The 22,437-nt window shown below is 41.5% G+C and overlaps 1 protein-coding gene across 1 annotated transcript in view; it reads right to left on the bottom strand.

The window, feature by feature from the left end:
* Positions 1-2,222: 2,222 nt before the first annotated feature.
* Positions 2,223-22,437, bottom strand: part of tex264a (testis expressed 264, ER-phagy receptor a) — a 31,564-nt gene continuing 11,349 nt past the window's right edge. Inside the window, exons 3-4 of the mRNA XM_085923564.1 lie at positions 7,549-7,720; positions 2,223-5,726 (exon numbers count right to left, since the gene is read on the bottom strand). Of these exons, the coding sequence (XP_085779690.1) occupies positions 5,359-5,726; positions 7,549-7,720 (540 nt within the window). The 3' untranslated portion in view covers positions 2,223-5,358. The remainder of the gene's footprint in view (positions 5,727-7,548; positions 7,721-22,437) is intronic.

Below are 22,437 nucleotides of genomic sequence, written 5' to 3'. Positions count from 1 at the left end.
ACTTTTGTTTCTGAGAGACGCACACTTTTTATTGTCTTTTGCCTTTTTGTTTTTTTGCATAATTCATCATCCTTCTTCTACACTAATCAATAGAAATGATGTTCCTGGGAGTTACTGTAAGGTATTTTTATTTTTTTGTGATACCATTTAGAATTCCGGCAATATATATATATTTTTTATTGGATTATGATGATTTTGTTACGCTGTCAATGTTACAGTGCTGTATGATTACATTTGATTACCATTTTCATTGTAGACATTTTGAAATGGTTAAGCAAAGCCATAAAAGTTCAGCTTGACAGTTCAATCTCGATGTTGTATTGTGCAAATACGGTCACTGTAAAATGATTAAAATATCAAATCTAATATGTGTCTTGCTGTAAAGTTTAAAATCGTCTATGAGTGATTCTCAAAGTAGGTTGTGTGTGGGCTCCCTCTATTGGTACAGAATCATGGAACTAAAAGTTTATTCGTTTAAAATGTGCAGTGATAGTTCAGTTGTATTTAACTTTTAAGTACAATCCGTTTTTACTCAACATTTCATTGCCGTTTTCAAGTCGCAGTTTGATTCCATTTGTACACAATACATTTTGAATTATTATCATCTTGAATTTTTAAATCATTTGAATTATTTAGCTATTTTAGTCGTGCTTCCTTCATTTTGTATTCCATCGGTATTTCAATGAGGTGGTATGCTTGGTGGAAAACATTTGATCTGCTTAATATCATCACGCATGGTTAAATTTGGCAGTTATGAGAACAAGGGAAGTCATTAGATGAAAACTTTGCGCGCACATAATGAGACGTACTCAGCACACGTATTACTTTGAATCCGACCGACTATATATAGGAGGTCATTCATCTGAAAATGTTGGCGCCTTTACATCTCACTACACATCTCACCTAAATGTTTGTTCACTAGTATGTTTTCTTTTCAGGCATCATGTGAAATTAATTTCCCCTTCATTTTTCTTTTTATAGAATGCACATGAGAGCACGAACAAGCTTGTACATTAATGTGAGGATCTGTCATTGACGACGGCAGATGTTACGTGGGCATCAGGTGCACAATAGAGCAATAAACACACACGTGCACTTAAGTGGAGCACAGTGACTACTAGAACAACACAGTATTGTATGAAAAGACTCACATAAATGTACAAAATCAGCCCAAATTGAAGCTGCTTTCAAGTCAACTCCTCATGTTGCAACTAAAGTGACTCCAAATAAACAGTATGAGAAATATTTGTTTCCAGGTGAGTGATCCTTCAAGCCAAACTCAAATGTAACAGGTGACATGGAGTGAGGTGTTGGGGGTTTAACGTTATGATAGCCGGGAGCGTACACTCTTCTTCACATATTTAAATAATTCACCATTATCACCATCTTCACGCAGCTCGTCCATCACTCTACACATCCTTTGGGTTTTTATTTCTTTATGAATCAGAAAATAGATATTATTTGCTTAGCAGTGACATTTTCAGGCTTGATGTGCAATTTAAACCTGATAATCATTTTTGATATGTCTTCCGTTTTATTAAGTGGGGAGATGATTGATTTTATGAGTATTAACTCCTCAGCTGTGAGCAGCAAGAAATATCGTTTATTAGTTTGTCTTTTCCCACTGCAACAAAAAAAAAAAAGTCCTATAAGTCAACACAAAAAATATTTTTGTAAAGATCTTAACTAAAAGCATAATTAAATAGATTATGCCTTTATTGTGTGTGGTTGAACGCACCCGCAAATAAATCCCCAATCTCCGCAGTCCTAAATATGTATTGTGTGCGTCATGAGAGGGTGTGAAGAAGCTTCACCAAGAAACCGAACTTAGACTAAGCAAAGAGAAAGATAACATTGGCATGCATCCATAAAGACTTCTTACCTGTACGGGCTTCCTCAGCTTCCAGCAGGCTGGACGAGCAGCGCAGATCCGGCGCACATCGTCCGGAGCGCTCTCGAACGTGCGCAGCGAATGAAAAGGTGGAAAAGAAGGAAGGCGGGCTAAGTTGAGAGAAAGAGGCGCGTCTGGCTGCGCCGCTGTCCGTGGTGCTGCACACGAGAGCCGCCCAAGCTCCTGCAGACTCCACCGAAGTCACATTTCACCCTCGACCCGCATCGCAATCGACGCCCACTTCATTGATCTGACAGTGAGGGGGGGGGGGGCTTTTAAATAATAACGCGCGAGTTGGGAATTGACTTTTTTTTTATATATATTGCGCAAACGGGAAAATTCTACCTGTTACTCCACGAGCTGCTGAAATAATCACTTAGACAAAAGCGAGCCAGACTGCAGAATCCACCCAGCAAGGTTGATGCAGTGGATAAATCATCATTCTAGGTGCAAACTAGGTTGTGGTGTAACATTTAAAGCTCAGAGCAAGCACAATGTGTTTGCATCGAGATGTTGATTTGCAAAGCTCTATTTGTGCAGGCGAGATAGAAAAGACGGTCTCTTTGGAGACTGCTCATTTTTAATTTGGTCTCCACAAACACGTTGTGACACGTCACGGGAGAGTGTGAGGTCAGTCCCAGATGGCCCCGGTGCGCGCAGGGGTCGCACATCTCCCTCCTCCTGCCAAAAAATAAACGTCGCAAGAAGTGGCTTCACATACGCAGTCTGAAAAAGCGCACGTCGGCTTCCTTCACTTTCTCCAGCAGAGATCTAATGAGATTAATATTTAACATCGCAGGGAGGCAATCATCTTCGTGGCCTGAAAGCTCGAAGACAGCCCAGTGAGTTTCACTATTAATTAAATCACTTGTTGGCTCACTATGTCATCAGCGCCTCTCCCAGACTGACTTTCATGTTTAGCCTCAGGCCAGACTGGACTCAAGTGTGGAGGACATGCAGTGAGGAGGACACGCATGAGGACACTTTGTGTGGAAAATACGGAAAGAGGACATGTGATGAAGTGATTAATGAGGACATATTGTCTAGCGGACGGGAAGACATTTATAGAGACAATCTGGAGCTGAAGGGTATCATGAAGGGTGTAAAGCGTGTGTGGATTACATATTGAAAATGTACATTGGTGCCTTGAGATATACGTGAACTGACTTACAAGCCTTTCAAATATCTCAGATGCTTTTTTTTTTTTTTTACCTGAGAGCAAAATTTTGACATCAGGGTTTCATGAAATAAAACTCTGGGACAGATTGCTGGCATGTCCATTCATTTCAATGAGGAAAGATGATTCAAGAGTGTTTTGAGAGGTCACATCTCAAGGCAACAATGTAGATTGCAGAAAATGCAAAAAGCGTGAACGTGTACAGAAATAGAAAGGACATATAGCAACATGCAAGTCCAACGTACCTTGTGGAAGAAATGTGTTGTCCAAGCAGTAAGAACATGTGACCACTGGCGGAGCTAGGATTTTTTCTTTGGGGGGGAGGCGGTTAAGAATATCAGAGGAATTGTCTGCAAAACATTTTTTTTAAATACAATTTTTCTTGGCCTCATCAGACCATAACCCATTTTTCTATGTATTTGGACATTTTTTTTCTTTCTTGGATACCCCAAAATGATTGCATTTGAGCATGCGTGTGTACTATTCCACTGTATGTAGTTAAAAATGTGATAGGGACCTGCAGTGAAAATAATATATTGTGGCCATGCAGCAGAGGATATTGATGTGAGTCTGTCCTCCACACCTCATTGGACAGAAGCAACCATGGCCACTCGGTCACATAAACATCGCAGAGTTAGTTAAAAAAGCTCTCGTAGATAACATTTATCCACATGAAACCACAGCGGAACCACCGGTGGGTGACATGTTTTATTTCAAGTGACTTTCTCACTCAAGCCGCAAATAATTATCACCCAGACTAGACTGCACTTGCAAGGAAGCAGTTGTAAAGTATTTACACCTCCCCCCCCTCCCTTTTCTTAGTTGGTTTACAATGTTGATTTAAAAAAAAAGAGAGAAAAAGACAGGGAGGGTGTGAGAGAGAAGTATTTGAAGTGTAGGTCATGCTGTTCATTACGCAGTACAAGAAGGCAGATGTCGAATAAATAAGCAGCTACACTGCGATTGTGATGTATTGTCACCCAAATGTCAAAGCCTTCGCTCAAATTCTGACCGGGTCAATACGGTGACTGAATTTAAAGTTTGGGATATTTCTTGGACTCCTGTTACAAGATGCATTGAAGGAACATGGGGCAAATTTACTTGCGATTGTCGTACCAGTGAAAAATACAGTACCCCCCCCCGTCTATTGCCCCGTTTATCAAATTGTTCAATTGCTGTCTTACCTAAAAAGATGAAGTGTTTTTTAGCGAGCCTAATAAATGATGAGAAGCTCATCAACAGCCGCCGCAGCTTCATCCAAGCAACAATTGTGCGCTCCCGACCGCCGACCACAAGACAAAAAAAAATTTAAAAAATGCAATTGTCTTCAACACATGTGGCTTTGTCTGATAACTCTTCTACAGACCAAACGCATAGCAGAGCAATACGCGTGACTTCCTTTAAGTTAGCGCATTTTTTATGCTTTATTATTACAGGCGCGCGTACACGCACGCAGACATAATTTCCATGAGATCGTTTTCACAAATAAATACTGATGACCGAATGTGCAAGTCATTACCGGACTCTTCATTAGGTACACTTGCACAATTTAATTCAGTTATTTTTAACATTGACACAAAATTCTACCTGTATAAACCGAATGGGGATAATTTTAGACTGAGTTCGTTTACCTCAATGTTCATTTTTTGTGGTTTGATGGGATGCACTTCATCATAGTGACAATTTGATGCTTCACAGTCGTGGCTCGTGGTGGTAGTAGTACTCCACCACTGCCAGCTGGTGGCACTATAACCCCCCCCCCCTTTTCAATAATGCTCGTAGGTCAAATTTAAAACGAATGTGTACAAATACACAAGTTGTCAGACATTAATGCATTGATTAAAAATTGAACAAATCGGTTTGCATTAACATAGAATTACACAGCATTATACAATCAAACCTCAGTTCACGAAAACAAATTAAGGTCACGAATTGAGGTTTGACTATGCCTCGTCTTTTTGTCGCATCCTGCTAACCAAAACCACAAGAAGAAAATACTGTCAGATCGATGCTTCCCTGACGAAGCCAATCAGAAGTCAAACAAATCATTTTGAATACAGCACTGTCAGAAGTTTCCGCAGGTGTTTCTCCAGTGAGACCTTCAGCTATATGGCACGTGACGACATGGTTTAAATATGAAGATGTATTTTTTTAATGATTAAGAGCTAATAAAATGAACTAAAAATTGGCGTGAATGGGTTTAGATCCAGCGACATGGTGACCAGCAATAAGAACAACAACGAGACACTCTCTCCACCGTTACGTGGCCAACATCACTTCTTGCTCAACATTACTCCTTGCAGTCATCCCCTAAAGGCTCCTTCTTCTCCGCCTCCTCCTCCTGCAAAAGTTCACCAGATTTCTTATCGCCACCCGCAGGGGTCTCCTCCTCCTCTTCCACCTCCTCCTCCTCCTCCTTTCTCGCCTGCTCCTCCTGATCCATGTCGAGCTCCTCGAAGGACGAGCCGCTGGCCAGTGAGCAGTCCGAGCCTCGCTCGCTGCCGTCTCTGTGCTTGACGTCTCCTTGCGCGTCCACCACGTCCCTCAGCGGGAGGGAAGAGGCCAAGGAAGCGGCGGTGGACGCGGCCAGCGACGTCTCTCGGCTGTCCCAGGGAACTCCGCCGCTTCCTGAGCTGGTGTCGCTGTGAGAGTCGGCACCTGAGGCGACACGGGAGGAAGGCAGGAGTGACTAATTGATTAAGGAAAGTGGTGACTACGCAGTAGAGATAGAGTGGGCAATACCCAACCATTATTTTATTTTTTTGGCCCCGTTTAATAAAAAGCAGTGATTCAAGGCAGTTTCCGACTATAAATTCCACTGATCAGCACATTTTAATCAGAGATATTCGATGGAAAAAAAAAAACAATGTTATTTTTTTCCGCCCCATCTAATTTAAATGGTGTGCTTCTCATCACTTGGCCTGGAAAGAATCACATCAGCCGGAGTCAACAGGTCAAAAGCAGGTGGAGCTCTGAAAGCATTACTGGCTGATCACATGACTAAAAACGTCCATCAGCGACGCAAGCGCGCTTACTTGTTCAGCACCGCATGCGGTGTTGTCATAGTGAGGTAAGCGAGGCAAGTCCAATGCCTAAATGGCAATATGCTACAGAGGATTATGATGGCCATCTTTTGACCAGCTGCTCCCCTCTGGGCAAACACCTCCACCATCCCCTGTGCACATATCTCTATATAGAGGCTTGTGGATTTATTTTTTTATTTTTTATGAGGATCCAATACCATAGCCAATTTCAAAATGGTAACTAGTCTAATCATTAGACTATCAAATGACAACAAACAACAGCATAATAAACATCTGGCAATTAATAAATCAAACTTCACTCACACTCCAGATGGCTGTCACGAACACGGCACATGGTCCCCAAAAAAATAAATAAACAAGTCATGTCCAGACTGGGTCCCATCACAATGTAATTATCACATGGGGTGTTCTATATGAGAAGTTCATTGGTGTTATTTATTGAGGGGCTGCGAAATGTTCTGTTGATTAGCTGGCATGTCCCAACAGTAGGCGATACAAGCGGATGCTCTTCGCTGAGGTGCGAATGGGATTTATGATGAATGCAGATGATCTTTGCACATGGGAACGCATCTACGCTCCAAGGATTTATGGAGAAATCATGGCTCTGTTTAATGATAATTGACTGGACGGCCCTTTCGAGATGGTGCTTGGACATGCGGGAAAACCACCTGGCTCTCAAAGTCTTTTTTTGTAAGGTTCGCCTAATTTCGTTGCTAAACTGGGCCCAGTAATGTGAAAAGTATATGGCTCTCAAAACGAGATGGAAAGTTAAAAGAGTAGGCGGCGGCCATTTTGCCACTTGAGGTCGACTGAAAATGACATCACAGTTGCCAACCAATCACGACTCAGCTTAAAAAAACTGGTGAATACTGCTGAAGTATGTTTTAATGTGTTTATTTCCGGTATATTTACTGAGTAGCTATGCGGCTTGGAAAAGCACTGATCGTTTTCAAACTTTCTAATTTCAAACTTTCTAATTTGTTCAAAAGAGGACTCGTGACCTAACGCTTGCTGTAAACCTGCCATCATCTGCGCAGTCATCCAGAAAGTCAAATTATTTCCGGAATTCACAAGGCCAGAGTGCAGCTCAGTCCATCAGTCCTTCATTTAGTCATTTGTACTTGTTGACAGTTCATCCAGGCGTGGACGCATGATGGTCGCTAATATCACATTGCGCTCCATCACCCGTACACGGCGTGACAGAACAATTACAAGCTCTCATTTATCTCCATGTCCTCCGTGATCATGGTGTCAAAACTCTTTTTATGTGTCGCCGCAACGTGACGCCAGCTGTCGTCACCGCCGGAGGACACTTGAACCGCAGTCACCGGTAATCGGATGTACGAGCTCTCAAGAAAAGAAATGAACACTTCTCTCGGAATGCGCTATGACTGATATCGGACACTTGACTTGTCCCCGATTTTGTAAAATATTACCTGTAATGTCAGTTCCTCTGTCTTCATCAGAGTCTTCCTCTTTCACATCAGCTTTGGCCTCATCCCTCATCTCGGGAACAAAGAAATCCGTCTGGCGGGACAGTGGCATCATATAATTGGTGACGAGCGAGCAACCAATTTCAATGCACGGGAAGGCCGACAGCTTCCTCTCCTGGAAGACAAACAGAAAAAAAAGTGGGACATTAGATGCTAAGGTGTTAAACTGCGGAAAAGATAGTAAGAAGAGCCTCACACCTCAAATACATGCCACTGAATTTGAAAAGATGGGAATGCCACATATACATGGACACACTTTGCTGACACTTTTAACATTTATGTCCTCGACACAGTCACCTGAATATATGTCTTACCATGTGAGTGCATTAAAGTTGTATGTACGAGCCACATCTATGCGTCTACATTTGTACTCTCCACTGGTACCTATGGAGAGCGTGGGATGTTTATAAATATTACACCATATTTTATCCATACAGGACATTAGCCCTGCACATTTCATCTTGGTGGTGAGAAGTCAGCGTGACATAATGTTTTGCTGTTCGGTTTGCAGAACGGCGGCGGAATGGTTTAGTAGGAAAGGTGTACGAAATGACAAGCCAGGCAGAACTACAAACTCTATAAAGTGAGCACCGCATTATTCAACGCTGGCTTTTGCTAGCCATCCAGGAATTTGTATGCTAAATCGAATTGTTTGCACAGTTTTGAATATCATAAATGAATATAATGTAAACTTTAGCTAAAAAGGCACACAATGTATTTTGTATACTGATTTGATTTTCATCGTTAAACTAAACACTCAACAGTTAGCGTTAAATTTGAGCATAGCAACCATCATGCTCGCAATACTATTCTTATTGTATTAAAAGGATCAATCTTCAATCATTTGTATCTGACTGGCTTGAATCCCATTTACAATTCCTTGAGTAAATTTGTGTAATGTGCTCTCATAAAATTGCGAAAAGCAACACAAATACATCAACATGTGCAACATTTACTGTGCTCTCTCTCCTAAGAGCAGTTTCCAAAGCACTCCGACTCATCTCTCTTGTGGGTTGTTCCTGCACTCTGGCCCACATGCATCACATTGATTACGCCTTTTTGGATGGTGCAAAATAACACTGTTTATGTTCACACTGGCCTGCCCCTCACTGCGTGAACGTTGTCTCTTTTTAGCCAAAATGTTCCGAGGTGCAGCGTTGCCATGGCTGAGCGGGAGAAAAATAGAGGCTGACCTATTCAGGGTGGGCAGCGAGAGAGGCACGTCGGGCGCTTAAGCCACAGTCCCACGCCGCACTCTCCACTGAGGTCAGTGTGATTTGGGTTGACTGATTGGTTTTAATCTAATCCCCTAAAGAAAATAAGACCGTAGGAGCTGGAATGAATCACCTGGCTTCCCTCTCGCACACACAACAGCCCTGGGGCTCACTATATGCAAATGAGATCCCATCTCCTTGAACTTGCCTCGATAATGATAAAAAAAAAAAAAAAAAATCAAGACCTGAATATATGGTCCGGACATACTAACGGGAGAAAGAGGGAAGCCGTGCACCAGTGTTAAGGTGCATCACAGTAACATTTATCTTCTGAAACGGGTTCATTATGATCATTGTTAAGAGTCGTCGACCTTAAATCGGTGACAAGCTGCGGGTTCTCCTTCTTATCAGTGACAACAGCAAATCATCTCAGCTATGAACTCAGCAGCAGCCTACAAGCACTGTGACTCCTCTCCACCTCCTATTGTCTTTGGGAGGAAGTCAACTCGGCAGGTGGTTCTGCATTTCTGTGGTCTCCACAGCGGGACCTCACATATAGAAAATGGAAATGGCAACTTCTATTTTTACTGCCATTATGATTAGGACCTGCTCTACTTTGACATATTATTTACATCATTATTTTGTGAAATTATTTCAACTGAAGTGACTTCAGTCCATGTCACTCATTCCACTTTGGAGCACAAATGTTTTGTACTAAGATGGAGTTGTTAGAAGAAAAAAAAAAATCCATCAGAAAGGCAAACAGCATGAAGCCATAATTAGAATGTTGTGGAAGCATTTAGTTGTGTTTTTAAATAGCAACAACGCAGTGTGCTTCACAGCAAGTGGGATCCTTGCCATATGATTTGGAGGAAAATATTGTAGGGTGACAATTTGGAGATGATTGTGATGAACTATGTAGGCAAACCTGAGTTTCAGAAAAACACATCTAAGTGGAGGTGGAGATTTCAAAGCCCAGGTTGATTGAATCGTGTGATTGTAGATGGAGAGGGTGAAAAAAACACCGTTAGGACAACGCAATCAGTGCTGTGATTGTGGTTTTGCGCCGAGGGTATTTTTTCTCTTTTAAACTAGCTTTGGAAAATATATGCAATCATCCAGTGGAATATCAATTTTCAAGTCAAAGGTGTAAAAAAAAAAAAAGTCAATTGTCAATTCAGAGGTGTAAAAAAAAAAAAAAAAAAAAATTCCCATTTGCTGTTTAAGTCTCCTTTTCTGTCTAGTGAGGTTTGAAAGTTTACACATCATTCTTCTCGCAACAGCAACCTTATTTTATGCAGCGGTATAACAAAAGGTAAAAAGAACCATGCCTCATTTGCGTGCATCCATATTTCACTGACCAGTAATCTATATTTCTTCTCACCGGGGAGCGATGAGATAGATTATCTGTCCTGCTGCAATCAAAGCCTACTGCGTGAATGTTTTAATTATACGACAAGTGAGATCTTCCGTTTCTAGTCTCCGCCCGCATGTGGCGGACTGTCTGATTGGGTGTCATCTACTTTCCGACAGCCTGTCATTAAGTCAACATGCATCCGCTTAACCCACCCGCGTCTCCATATGGGAACTGCTGGCATTGTTAACTGTTCCTCCTGCAGGACAATGAGACACGAGAGTCAGTCTCAATGCAGATACACAGCTCACCAAAAAAACAAAACTTCTTTGGAATTCTATCAATTGTTTAGTTGTTTGAAGGCTTCTGAAGGAGAGTAAATTGTACAGAGATTTGCATTGGTCAGCATTAAGTTTTTTTTAGAATGGAATTAGCAATTATTTTATCGATTTATTGATAATCAGATAAAGTTTTATTTGTCCCAAATAATTTTATTTTTAATTTAATTACTCATCAATTATTTTTGTTTATTTGGTATTTTTTATTGTAAAAAAACAAAACTAAAGGATCAATATAGAAATCACATAATAGGTTTTGAGAGCCTTAAATTTTAACATTTGGACAAACTTAAGTTAAAAAGTGTCTCTAAACAATAACTCCGTTCTAAAAAAAAAAAGACGATTAATTTGATAATCGATTTGTTGTCAATTAGTCAATTAATTTCGACACCGCGGGATTTACACATGGAGGGCTGTGTTTTTGTTCCAGGTGCAAATCTAGGGCAGAGCGTAGTCTAACTGTGCATAGTGCTGTGTGTGTTTTCTACAGCATGATTGTGTGATTTGTTGCTGATCCAAATAATTAATTGTTGTTCCCTGTTCTACTTTGAACGCTTGACTGAGTGTTTAATGATCCAAGCAAGCCACTTGAAAGACAACTTTTCCCAGTAATTAGGGCTTTACAAATCCTATTGACACCTCGTGTAATAAAAAAAGAAAAAAAATGGACACGAAGCTGACAGATAGTGGCCATCAAAAAGCTCGTATCGATGTAATGAGGAGTTAAGCGAATGAATGGGCGGAAAAGCATGTGTGAGAGAATTTAATGGACGGAAAGGCGTGTGGTCTCGCTTCAGTCCTGTCAAACGTGAGCTCAACTCTGATGCCTCTTCTGTGCAGTTGACCCAATGACCCTCATATCCCACTGAATCAATAAAAGTATTACGGCTGATGCCTCTCAGGAACTGTAACTGATCAAATCAAATAACTGTTGGTGTTCTCAGGTGATAGAATGCATGCTGTGTTGCGTTTAAGCATGTGTAGTGATGGAGTCAAACCGCGACTCTTGTCCTTAATGACTCAAGAGTGGATGTGCATGATGGAGGATATGTAGAGGGACAAACCAAAAACACACACAGGGGAGGTCTTAGAGGCAGTAACCCCGCCTCCAAAAAATGCCCCAATAGGAGAACCCAAAAAAAAAGAGGCGCCGCTATTATGACAACTCGGGTTCGCTCCGACGACAACCAAAGTAGATTTTAAATCATTGAGACAGGATAGAAACAGAACTTCTTGGTCTCAAAGGGGGTGGGGGGAGGTTGTCGTCATGCAGACAACTTGCAACTGGCATGTGACGCACAGCAAGATGGAGACGCCGTGGGCTTGGGCGATGGATGTAGGCCTCTTTAATCACGAGGGTTACGTACAGAACACTCCAATCGTTTGCTCTGTAAATTGGTGAGTCAGAGGTGTAAAAGTAGAGACGGGATTTGGCTGCCTGTTCCTTTCAGACAGAACTCACTGAAGCAGGACATTGTTCACACAGCTGATATAGTTCCTTGCACTGGGCCATTTGAGAATGACGCCAACAATTGACTTCAACATCGTGAGACTTTTGGCTTTTATTTTTTGCACTACGCTGACACATAGCAAATTATTACTTTTGACTTTAACCTTCACTCTTGCATTGTTATCGTATGCATAGCAACCAAAAGGAGGCTTACATGATCACTGTGTGAAGTTGTTTTATGCTCACACACGACAAACACGCAAACGCCTATTTTTAGCTCCCCTTCCACACAAAGATGAAAATTATGACTCAAGCTGGCGGTGACAATTGGTGACGGCCCCCCTGAGTCCGACCAACCCCGCAGCCCTACCTGAGTCTGTTTACTCCCAGCATGCCATGATGGCCATGGACTCCCCTCTGCTGGCAGCCCATAACCTCCTTCCTCTCCCCCAATTTCATATATGTGCAAAGAGACAAAACACTGCTACACACACACCTCTGCAGAGGTGTCCAATTTGGACTCTCCCTTGTGGTCACACACTTCCGCGGGACTCCGTATTTTCATTCCGTGTGGTATTGAGCAACTTTTTTTTTTTTAAGATCCGTCCTCAGCCATCCTAGGCTAAGTCCATCCCCTTTGTTGAAAAAAAAAAAAAGGCTTTAGGTGGGAATAACAGTGGGCTGAGAATTGCTTTGCTGTAAGAGTGAACAATAGGCATTTCACAGCCTCCATGCAATCAATACATGCAGACTTATTAGCTCCTGTGCAAGTGTATTGTCTGTGTCAGCAATGGCCGCGGCCCTCAGAGGTCCTCTACCATCGATCCGGCGAGCTGGCAGTAGGTGAGGGTCCGGAAGAGCTTCACATGGGAGCGTTTTGAAATGCAGAAATGGAACTATTAGCATGGAAAGTGACATACATCAAATTGATATGTTGTGGGGATCCTTGACCCGTCTGCTAATCTGCCTCTGCAATATGAAGGATCATTTGCGACCACTGGGAGATGCCATCAAATGTCGGTTGCTGCTAACTGGCTGCAGGTGCCAATTGTAATGAAGAGATTCAGTGGATAACCAGCCCGTTATGGAAGATTCAAGAGCTATTAGTCACAGGTCTTCATTATTCAAAACTGATCAGCGGCTTGTAAATTACATATACACCAAAATTTTCAGTTATTAGAGAGGTGCTTTGAGATATGAGTTTGTTTGTTCCAGTGCCATGCACAAATAATATGAGGATTGCAAATCGTGTGTCCCAATTGAAATGAATGGAAATGCCGTTAATCCGTTCCAGCCTGCCTCTTTTAAAAATGAAAAATAGCACTCAATAATATTGTACGTTATAAAAGCTGCCTACATGTGTTGTTTCATCGCTTGTGTTCAAATATATACATAAAAAAAATTAACTAACCAAAAAAAAAGTTTTCTTCCACCTGATTTTGAAAAATGAAGGTTATTGAATTACACAGACTCTTGGGTGCACGCTCCTTTAAAACTAAAGCAAAGAGAAGCTTGACAGCAGCAAGAAAAAAAATGTCTTGTGTGCGCCCATCCCCTTCTCCTTGCCTTGCTCACCTCCGCCTCGTTATCCCCGGTAACCTCACTCATTGCCAGTTTGTTACACCTTGTCGTCACATTCCAGCATTCCTTGTTCTTACCGCTGACCCAGAATGAGCTCCGATCCTCTTTGATTAACGACCTTGTCTTTTTGGATACGGTTGCCTTTGCTGACTGCCAACCCGTATACCCGGCCCAACCTTTTTATTAACGAGTGTGCTTGTTTTTTGGCATCGTCTTCAGCGTCTTCTTCCCGTCCTGTCCGAGCCGATGGTGACGAAAACCAGTCGGGACGTTTGTATCCAATTAATGCTTGAGAATCATTCAAAATGCGGCTTGAAGACAGAATATTAATCAGAGTTTCATTTTAAACAGGCAGACAGATTGGATACTTTAATGGAGATGTTAATCTGAATGTAATGTGTGAGGTAACCACATGGTTGGTTACTCTAATGAAATACAATTAGACCAAGTGGACAGTGGCTGGAAGATGGAGAAAGTTGACTTTATTCCTCCTCGTGCAGTCCTCTAAAGGTTGGCTCATTCAAAGCAAAGTCCTAATGAGTCTCAACGCACCGCAGCAGCAAACCCGGAGGAGCGAGGAGCTGGCCGTGAATCATTGCTCATCTGTCAGGCGAGGGCCATTTAAATTTTGTCAAACCGCATTGGCATAATGAAGCACCAATCATTATTATCAGACTCGTGTCCCCCTCCCCCCGTGGATTTTTACCGTGCCAATCAATCAAGCTTTAAATGTGCAAAAAAGTGTGATTAATGCGGCCGCAGAGTCAAACTGTCTGTTCGTTCGCAAAGATGGAGCCAAAGAATGAGATGACAGACACATGGTTGAAGTAAAAGAACTGTGATCAAAAGACTGACACAGGAGAGAAAAGAAATAATGAGCGATGAAAATTAATAATTAGACACAAAGCAATGTATTCCGGGGTATTCACAAGAAATCATGAAATGGTTGAAAGTCAAAAGTGCCTCAGACGGACATTTGAAAGATGAGTGCTGACATGGTTTTGAACTCTTCATGTTGCCGGCAAACGGCAACAAATCATTGTGGGTTGGTCAACACAGCGCTGAGCTAAGTGCAGAGCAAAAATAATAATAATAATAACTTTGACTGTTCAGGAGCCACAAATAAGCGGTCAGCGGACCTTTTGAGGAACACCGAACCAACCGCATGCAGTGATGGCAAGAGTAAATTGGAATCTCATTATTGCGCTGCATAATAAGTTCAGACTGAGTTCAACTGCTGACTCAGCGCATCCGCCAATTGAACCACGATTGAAAGTACAAGAGTAGTAAGATTGATTTGAAACTATAAGAAAAAAGGAGTTCATTTTGTATCAACAAACTGATATGGAATTAATGCATTCAATCGTTGCCTGGATTAGAAACACGGACCCTTCAAATTGCAGGCCACGGTTCCTTTCCTAATTCCCCTTGAAGCAAAAAAAAAAAAAAAAAAAGAATGGTCTCTATTTTCCGTGTAAAGCTTCCATAAATATCTATGACCATAATTCCATCTTTTGGTCTTTCAAAGTCTCTTGGGAGAAGGAAAAAAAAAAAACCAAAAAAAAAACATTTGCCCTTAGGTTGTTAATTGGATTTGTAACACAAACATAAATATCTTCGCATGATTCACATGCTGAGCGGATCTAAGCTGCAGAAAAGAAAAAAAAAATCTCTTGAGCTTAGGCTTGTGAAAGAAAACAAACATGTTTTGTATTTTTACATTTGATCTATTTTGGATTTACTAAATCACCATCACTATCAGGGCAAAACCCTTCAAAATTGGATTAGGACTAATTGCCAATTGGATTCTGTAAAGTCAACTGACACTCACTGAATCACAAACACATTATTCTAAACAATTTTGGTAGCTGCAGTTCACCAGAAAGAAAACACCTGGCATGACTTGAGTTTGAGAACATTTACAAAATACAATGCCCTCATTTGAATGCTGTCACTTCCAGATGAGCAGACAGCTCAGCAGCTCATCGGCAAAGGAAAATACCCAGGCTATGCAAATATTCCAGCTGAGGGAGAAAATGTTCATTTGTCCCTCATTTGCCACATGAAAACCAGCACAACTATTTATCTTCATTTTCAGCCCAATATGAAAAGTTCCCCAGACGTGAAGATATGGAGAAAAAAATCAGCTGCCAACGAGTCTCGGGGGGGGAATGAGGCTTCCTCATATGAAAGCATTCCTCATAGCTGATCTTTCGCTGGTGAGAGGAGGCCCGCGAATGAAAGCCAAGCAGAGAGCCGCCTGTTCAAAGACAGTAAGCGTACCTCCTCGCTGCCTGATTAAAAGTCAAGTTGCAAGGACGAGCCGCGTCGCATGCCCGTGCATACCTGCGCATATGAGAGCCTTACAAAGTGACGGGCTCTTCTGAAAGCCAAATTTCAACTTCTCAAATGAAGGTGCCAAGGAGAAAAAATATTATATAGTGCTTTGGCGTCAATTAGCAAATGTGTGTGCGAGTACCACAAACATTCAAAAACAAATCCAAGCAATGTTACATTCCTTTATCAGAAGCTTCATTAAGTACAATCTAGTAAGATCCAATACAAGGGCTCTTAAAAAAAAAAAAAAAAAAGCCTTTTCAGAGATAAGATGTGTAAGAGCATAATTTCCACTAAAGGAGAACAACATTACCTGATAATGGAACAGAAAATGGTGAAATCCTTAAGCTAAGTTTAATGGCCAATTGTTCTACTGTGAATAGAGCCACAAAAATACGGTAACATTTGGACAGTTCCGCTCTAATTCTGTCCCTAATGTGCTTTACAGAGTGCTTGATAAAAGTCAAACCACTAAAGAGAAATGGAATCTGGATTTTCATTACAAAATGTATGACAGTTAAAAGAAATACAATCAATTACAACATATACTTAGACATACAAAAAAATGGGGCAATGTAGTTCACCTATTTGCAGCGTCCAACCAAAAGACCACTGACGGAGCTAGAAGGGGGGCCGCGGGGGCACTGGCCCCTCCCGTTATATGCATTCCCAAGTGCCAGGCCACACTTTGGGGTATTTTCAGATTCCCCCCCCCACACACACATTTTTCCTCATACCCAGTAAGGAACATATAATGATTTTTTTTTTTTATCTGTGTTTTCCTTAGAATTTGGGGTGTTTGTTAAAAACAAAAAACAAAAAAACGTGCATCTTTTATCGTAATAAAGCATACTGAGTCCACCTCGTTTAACAATCTAAGAACGAACACATCTGTGCTGTTTCATCCAATAAATTAAGTCCATTACGGCAGAAAAGACGAGGCTGTATTTGTCCACATGGCAACATGAACTCTTGGCTCCTCTTCGTTGCACTCGGATGCATCCCATCAAGTCCTCCCCTCCGCAGCGCTCATATTTGTGGGATTCTGGGCTTTTTCCTTCGCCCTTGCTGCTCTGAGCGACGGCTTCCTGAATGGCTTTAATTTACGTAACAGCTCCGCTTACTGTCTTTAGTCCGCTTCACAGCGCAAAGACAATTCACTCGAGGTCAGATTTTTTTTTAAAGGCACATGAAGGTACTGTCGTTTTCCCTCAACCAAATTGTTGATGTCTTTCTCATTTTCTGAGACAAATCTTCCCCTTTTGCTCCTTCTGGTCCATGTTTAGTCTGGTAAACACAATGTCGCCAAAGAGCACACTGACTTGACTACTTGTCTCTAAACATTTGTAGCTCCCCCGCACCAAAATCTTTTCAAAATACCAATGAAGACGTCATAAATAGTTTGTATGCACGCATGCAGCATCCGTTTGTCACGCTTGTGTGAGCCCGTGTCACTTAAGATTGTTAAGGATTAAGCAGACCTAAGAGGGCAGTGGGGGCGTTAGAACATAAAGAACCATATCACATTATTCTTCCTACTGCTACAACATCAAATACAGCTTCATGGCTGAGGGCCACCTTGAGAAAAAGCTTTTTTTTCCCCACCTACAATGCAAGCTATAAGGCACGGAATGTTGAAGAAAACTATGAATCTTGGACCCTATAAGCAGTGTGACGTCATGAAAGTTTTAAAATATTTGAAATTACGGATCACTGCTCTGAACTCCATGGCAGCACCGTCATTGGATGTCCCCGAAATTTGAATTGTCTCCTCAGGTAAAAGGCATTTTTTTTTCTTACATCTTAAATTTAATGGTGCAAGATCTTCCTCCAAGTAGACCATCTCAAAAGGACCTATAGAAGCATCAATGTGAGGCAGCCATGGGAGTCGGTCTTAGACATGCTAATGTGACATTTGGCTTCCGGAGTGCTTGTGACAAGGCGAGGTGGAAAAGGACAAAGGGCAGACCGGACGCGTTTATCATCACGGTATTCACTTTATCCTTCAGTTTACTCAGCGGACATTTTCAATGAAAGTAAGTAAGAGGCTGTAGAGTTCAACCAGATTTTAACTCCACAATTTCTCTCTTTCAACGATTCCAAAATGATGACCACGCCTTGAGTAGGTTTAGATATTTTTGCTCAACCTGCAATCAAGTCATCAGAATAAAAAATGGACGACTTCACCGCGGTGGCTGGTATTTGTGAATGGATCTCTTGTCATTCTTTAACTTTTATTCATCACCCTTTCTAAACACAATCCCCAACTTCCTCCACCGACGGCCGCATTAATCCCAATCTGCAGTGTCTGCCGTAATGCACACGGCATTAGCTACGGCGTGATCAAATTAAGCCACAGCATGTTTCAACCACCCCTGCAATCAGTGCCACTTTGCGACCGAGATGACTATACGCTTACAATCAATTTGCCAAGCTAATCTAATGGAGTAGCTCGCACGCATTTCGCTGCCTTGTTTTATCTCTTACACGGGGATAACGTGACAAATAAGATCAGTGGCATCGCTGACTGGCCTACACATCTCGGAAGCTCCTCGCCAACCTAAAATGCATTTGCAACAAGCATGCTCTGAATGTGCAAAGACGTGACACTTGAGTCCCGCAGTCTTTTCATCAACACCCATTATCTCGCCGCTGTGACTTTAGCGGCTTTGCGAGCAGGTGAAGACGTGAGACTTGCGTCACGGCGAGGCAGACGCCGAGCTCACACAGGCACCAAATTCACAGCAATTTTTGACACATCCACCTCCTATCCTTCTGGACATTGAAAATTTCTTTATTTCTGGAAAAATGCAGTGAGGCCCTGATCATCGAATGGATTAAAAACATTTTTTACATTAAATGACATCTTAAATTTTAATCATTTATTGTTTTTATGTTATTTTATTGTATTACATTTATGTTATTAGAATTTAATTATTATTAATTGTAATCATTTTAACTATTTTAACAGTGGATTATTTTAACAGCACTATGTATTTATCACCAAATCCACCATACACAGTTTAATTCATTAATACTGGCAACATCCAATTTTTAAGCATTTATTACATTTGCCCCCCCCCCATGATAAGAACGATTAAAATAGCGTTTTCATTTTATATCGACTTCCTGCTTTGATCATTCATTTGTGCAAATATTTATCCACGTGGATCTCCGACATGCATCCCGCTGGGAGACAATAAAGGGAATCAATATTTGCGCCCATGCGCCATTTCTTCTGGTAGTACAGCTCAGCACGAGCCACTGATGGCTCATCTCTTTTAATGAGGGCTGTGGCCTTAACACATAGATTGTTCCCACAGCAGCTTCCGGATGCCGCTGTCATGACATGCACTCGGAGGACACGTCCACAGGGGGACAAGACCCCCCCCCCTCAAAAAAAGGCATCTGTGCACAAAGCAAAGTGTTGTTTTTAAAATCTCACCAACTGTATTTCAAATCATTAATTTGCTTTTGACTGTCAACGGTTTGTTTTTAGCTCCAAACATGCTTGCAGACGACCGCAGTGAAATTCTTCCATGGATATGAATTCGTTTCAGTATGAATAAAACGATTATCTCTGAGGCATTGTTTGAGATACGAGCCATTATTAATTTTGAGGTACAAGCGGGGGTCACGAAACCAATTAAAGTTGCATCTGTATTTTAGTAGCCCAGAGATGATTAAGCACAATTTTGTCATCGATATTTGACTACAGTCCATCATTGTCAAAAATAGGAAGTAAACAGAGTTCTGATTGGACAACCTCCATAAGTCTTCAGATGAGTAGATATTTTCTGTATTATGTATCCATGAATCATCTGCTAGTTTATCATCTCTAGCTAAAGGAGGACATTTTCTCTGTGTTATTTGATGTCTTTATGACAGCAATGAACTGAAGTAGCTAAAATAATCATTTGGATTATTAGTCCAAAATACCAGACATATAATCATCACCATATCATTACATGCCCCCCCCCTTTCAGTTTAAAAGCAGTGACAATGTGTAGCATGTGTAAAAGAGGATAAATGCTACATAGTGAGAGCAATAAATCAGCATAATTTACAAGGCAGCCATAAAAGTGGGAAGCATAGAGAGCATACGGCTGACAGGCAGCCATAAACAAGACCCCATCATGAACGCTCACGTTGCTCTACTCAAGTATTATTAAGTTACGGGCACATCCTTCACACTTGAATTTTTATTTTTTCCAAAAACATTTTTTTTTTATTCTACGCAGTAATAGTGGTTATGAATTATCAAGGTTTGTCAAAAAATTCTGTATTCATCTCACTTCTATTAAGGCCCAGTGAGGTGCAAAATGATAGACACCCTTTCTTTGGCCGTAGAAGCGCCTGAGCTGAGGAGTGGTGCATGACAGTGCCGCTACATTACATAATATCTCATATGTGCGTCGCATGGTAAACAAACTCGCAAAGCCTCGAGGGTTACACTGTGAATCAAATCTGAGGGCGCTGCAGCTACATTCAAAATATATGACAGGAAAATGTCAGCAGGTCATGCATTTCGACACACCTGCTCCGCATCATGAGGTCGATGCCGTGGACAATTCTGGCATCCGGTTTATATTTCCTCACCAGCGCTGGCAAGAAGTGTGAACTTTTCATTTGGGGCTAGCTGGAGAAGACAAATTTGGTTTAAATTTGGATTGAATTGACGTGCGCTTAGAGACAATACGAGTTGTGACCTGGAGGTCAAGGTTACGTGCGAGATGGAGATCAAGGTTTTCAAATTGAAACTGATTCCACATATAATCATATGCAAAATATAGAATGAATGACTTGATGGGTCTATATTACCATAGATTTCTTATTTGCATATCAATGGGCTTGACGGGCAACAAAAAAATATGAGTGGCTATTACAGAGAGAGACTAAAATATTTTCATTTTAAAGAGAGGGAGAGCACCTTAGCAAATATCTTTTGAAGACACACGACGCAACCAATCACAAACACTTACACTTGCAATCAATCAGGGCCGACCAGTAGACTGCTCATAAAGAATCTCGAGATGACAAGATGATGTTCTTCAGGAGAGCGAGAAGAGCAAAACCACTCGGGTCTTCAAGTTGAAGGTGTCCCTGTTATGATGCTAAATAACAGCGATGCAATGTGCTTCACTATTACTGCAAACCACAATAATAGCAGTTATTGTTTCGGCTCTCATTAAGATTAAATCTAAATTTTTCTCATGTCATTTTTTTTGCTGTATGTAAATGAGTGTGCCAAACTTGTGGACAAAGTTTTGTGAGCTGACTGCTTAGCAAAACACGCCATCCGCAGCAGCATCTTAACATTCTGCTCGCCGAGAGAAAAAGTCGGTGCATCAAGAGTTCTCTGTTTGCTAGCTTTTGAGCAAATGCGAATATTAAGACAGCCCCCCCCCCCCCCGGCTGTGCAGTAGCAATAAAAATACCCCCCAAAAAAAGATAACTGCATGAAGAAAGATGCATGTAGGGTTCATAAAATGAACAATTGGGATATGAATTAACACTTTATTCGTAATTTGTCAAAGTATGGCCTATGAAACTACATTCGCACAAAATGTGGGTGGTTTTAGTCCGGAGTGAAACAAGACGGAAACATTTGGTAAATCCGGCTCACACCGTACTATCATGTAAAACACTCAAGCTTGTGTTTTTCCCGAATGCAAGAATTTATTTCCAAGCTCGGAGGAGATGATAGAAAATGTGAGAAAAAGTGTCATCTGCATCACAGCGGTCTAAATATAGCCTCATCCACCCACATCCCGGTGGTTCCTCCGCAGCTAAGAAGATAAGAAGCCAACAACAAGGTTTATACTCGCTGTAAACTAATCATTCTCGGGGTCTTGAGTCGCCACTCGAGTGTGGAATTTTCATCATGGAGATGATTCGAGAAAGACCCTCAAGAATCAGGGACGGGATGTTGGTAATAATAAGAACATAACGGGCGGAAACGACATTCTGCGGGATGGAGGTATTAATAATAAAGAAGGTTGGAGGTTGCTCTCACTACATGCTGCACCGCAAATTACTCACACACATGGGTGTGCTCCTTAAAAAAGGACAAATACGCCTACTGACTCTTATATCACCCTGACAGAAGCAGGGTGTGGTTTGGAAGAGATGGGGGGGGGGGGGGATGCCCTACCTGTGAGACTTTAAAGATGTAAAAGGGCTGAAGAAGATCAAAGCAGGTGCTATTAAGAACTTTGCACATTCAAACCTATTAAAACACACTTTTTTCGACACATTGTACTGCCGAGACCGACAATGAGAGTGTGTGTTTGAACATTTCATTCATTTTCAATGGCGACGTGTCAAAACATTTTTCTCTTCCTTTGTCGTTAACAATTCTCTCTTTGTGATACACCAGACGATGCTAAACTTTCTTATTGTTACAACACTAAATGCTGTCAAGAGAAAAAAAGCGCTTTGAATATTACTTTGGAGACCTTGCAGAGCACTCAGTACAGAACAGAAAACAAGCTAGAGATGGATTCAATTCCAACCATTCGTACTTTACCGACTTCAGAAAACCAGAAGGTCCCATGG

This window comes from Syngnathus leptorhynchus, chromosome 11 (genome assembly GCF_054491065.1).
Source record: "Syngnathus leptorhynchus isolate UIUO chromosome 11, UIUO_Slep, whole genome shotgun sequence".
Lineage (NCBI taxonomy): Eukaryota > Metazoa > Chordata > Actinopteri > Syngnathiformes > Syngnathidae > Syngnathus > Syngnathus leptorhynchus.
This window is presented reverse-complemented; position numbering and strand designations above follow the sequence as displayed.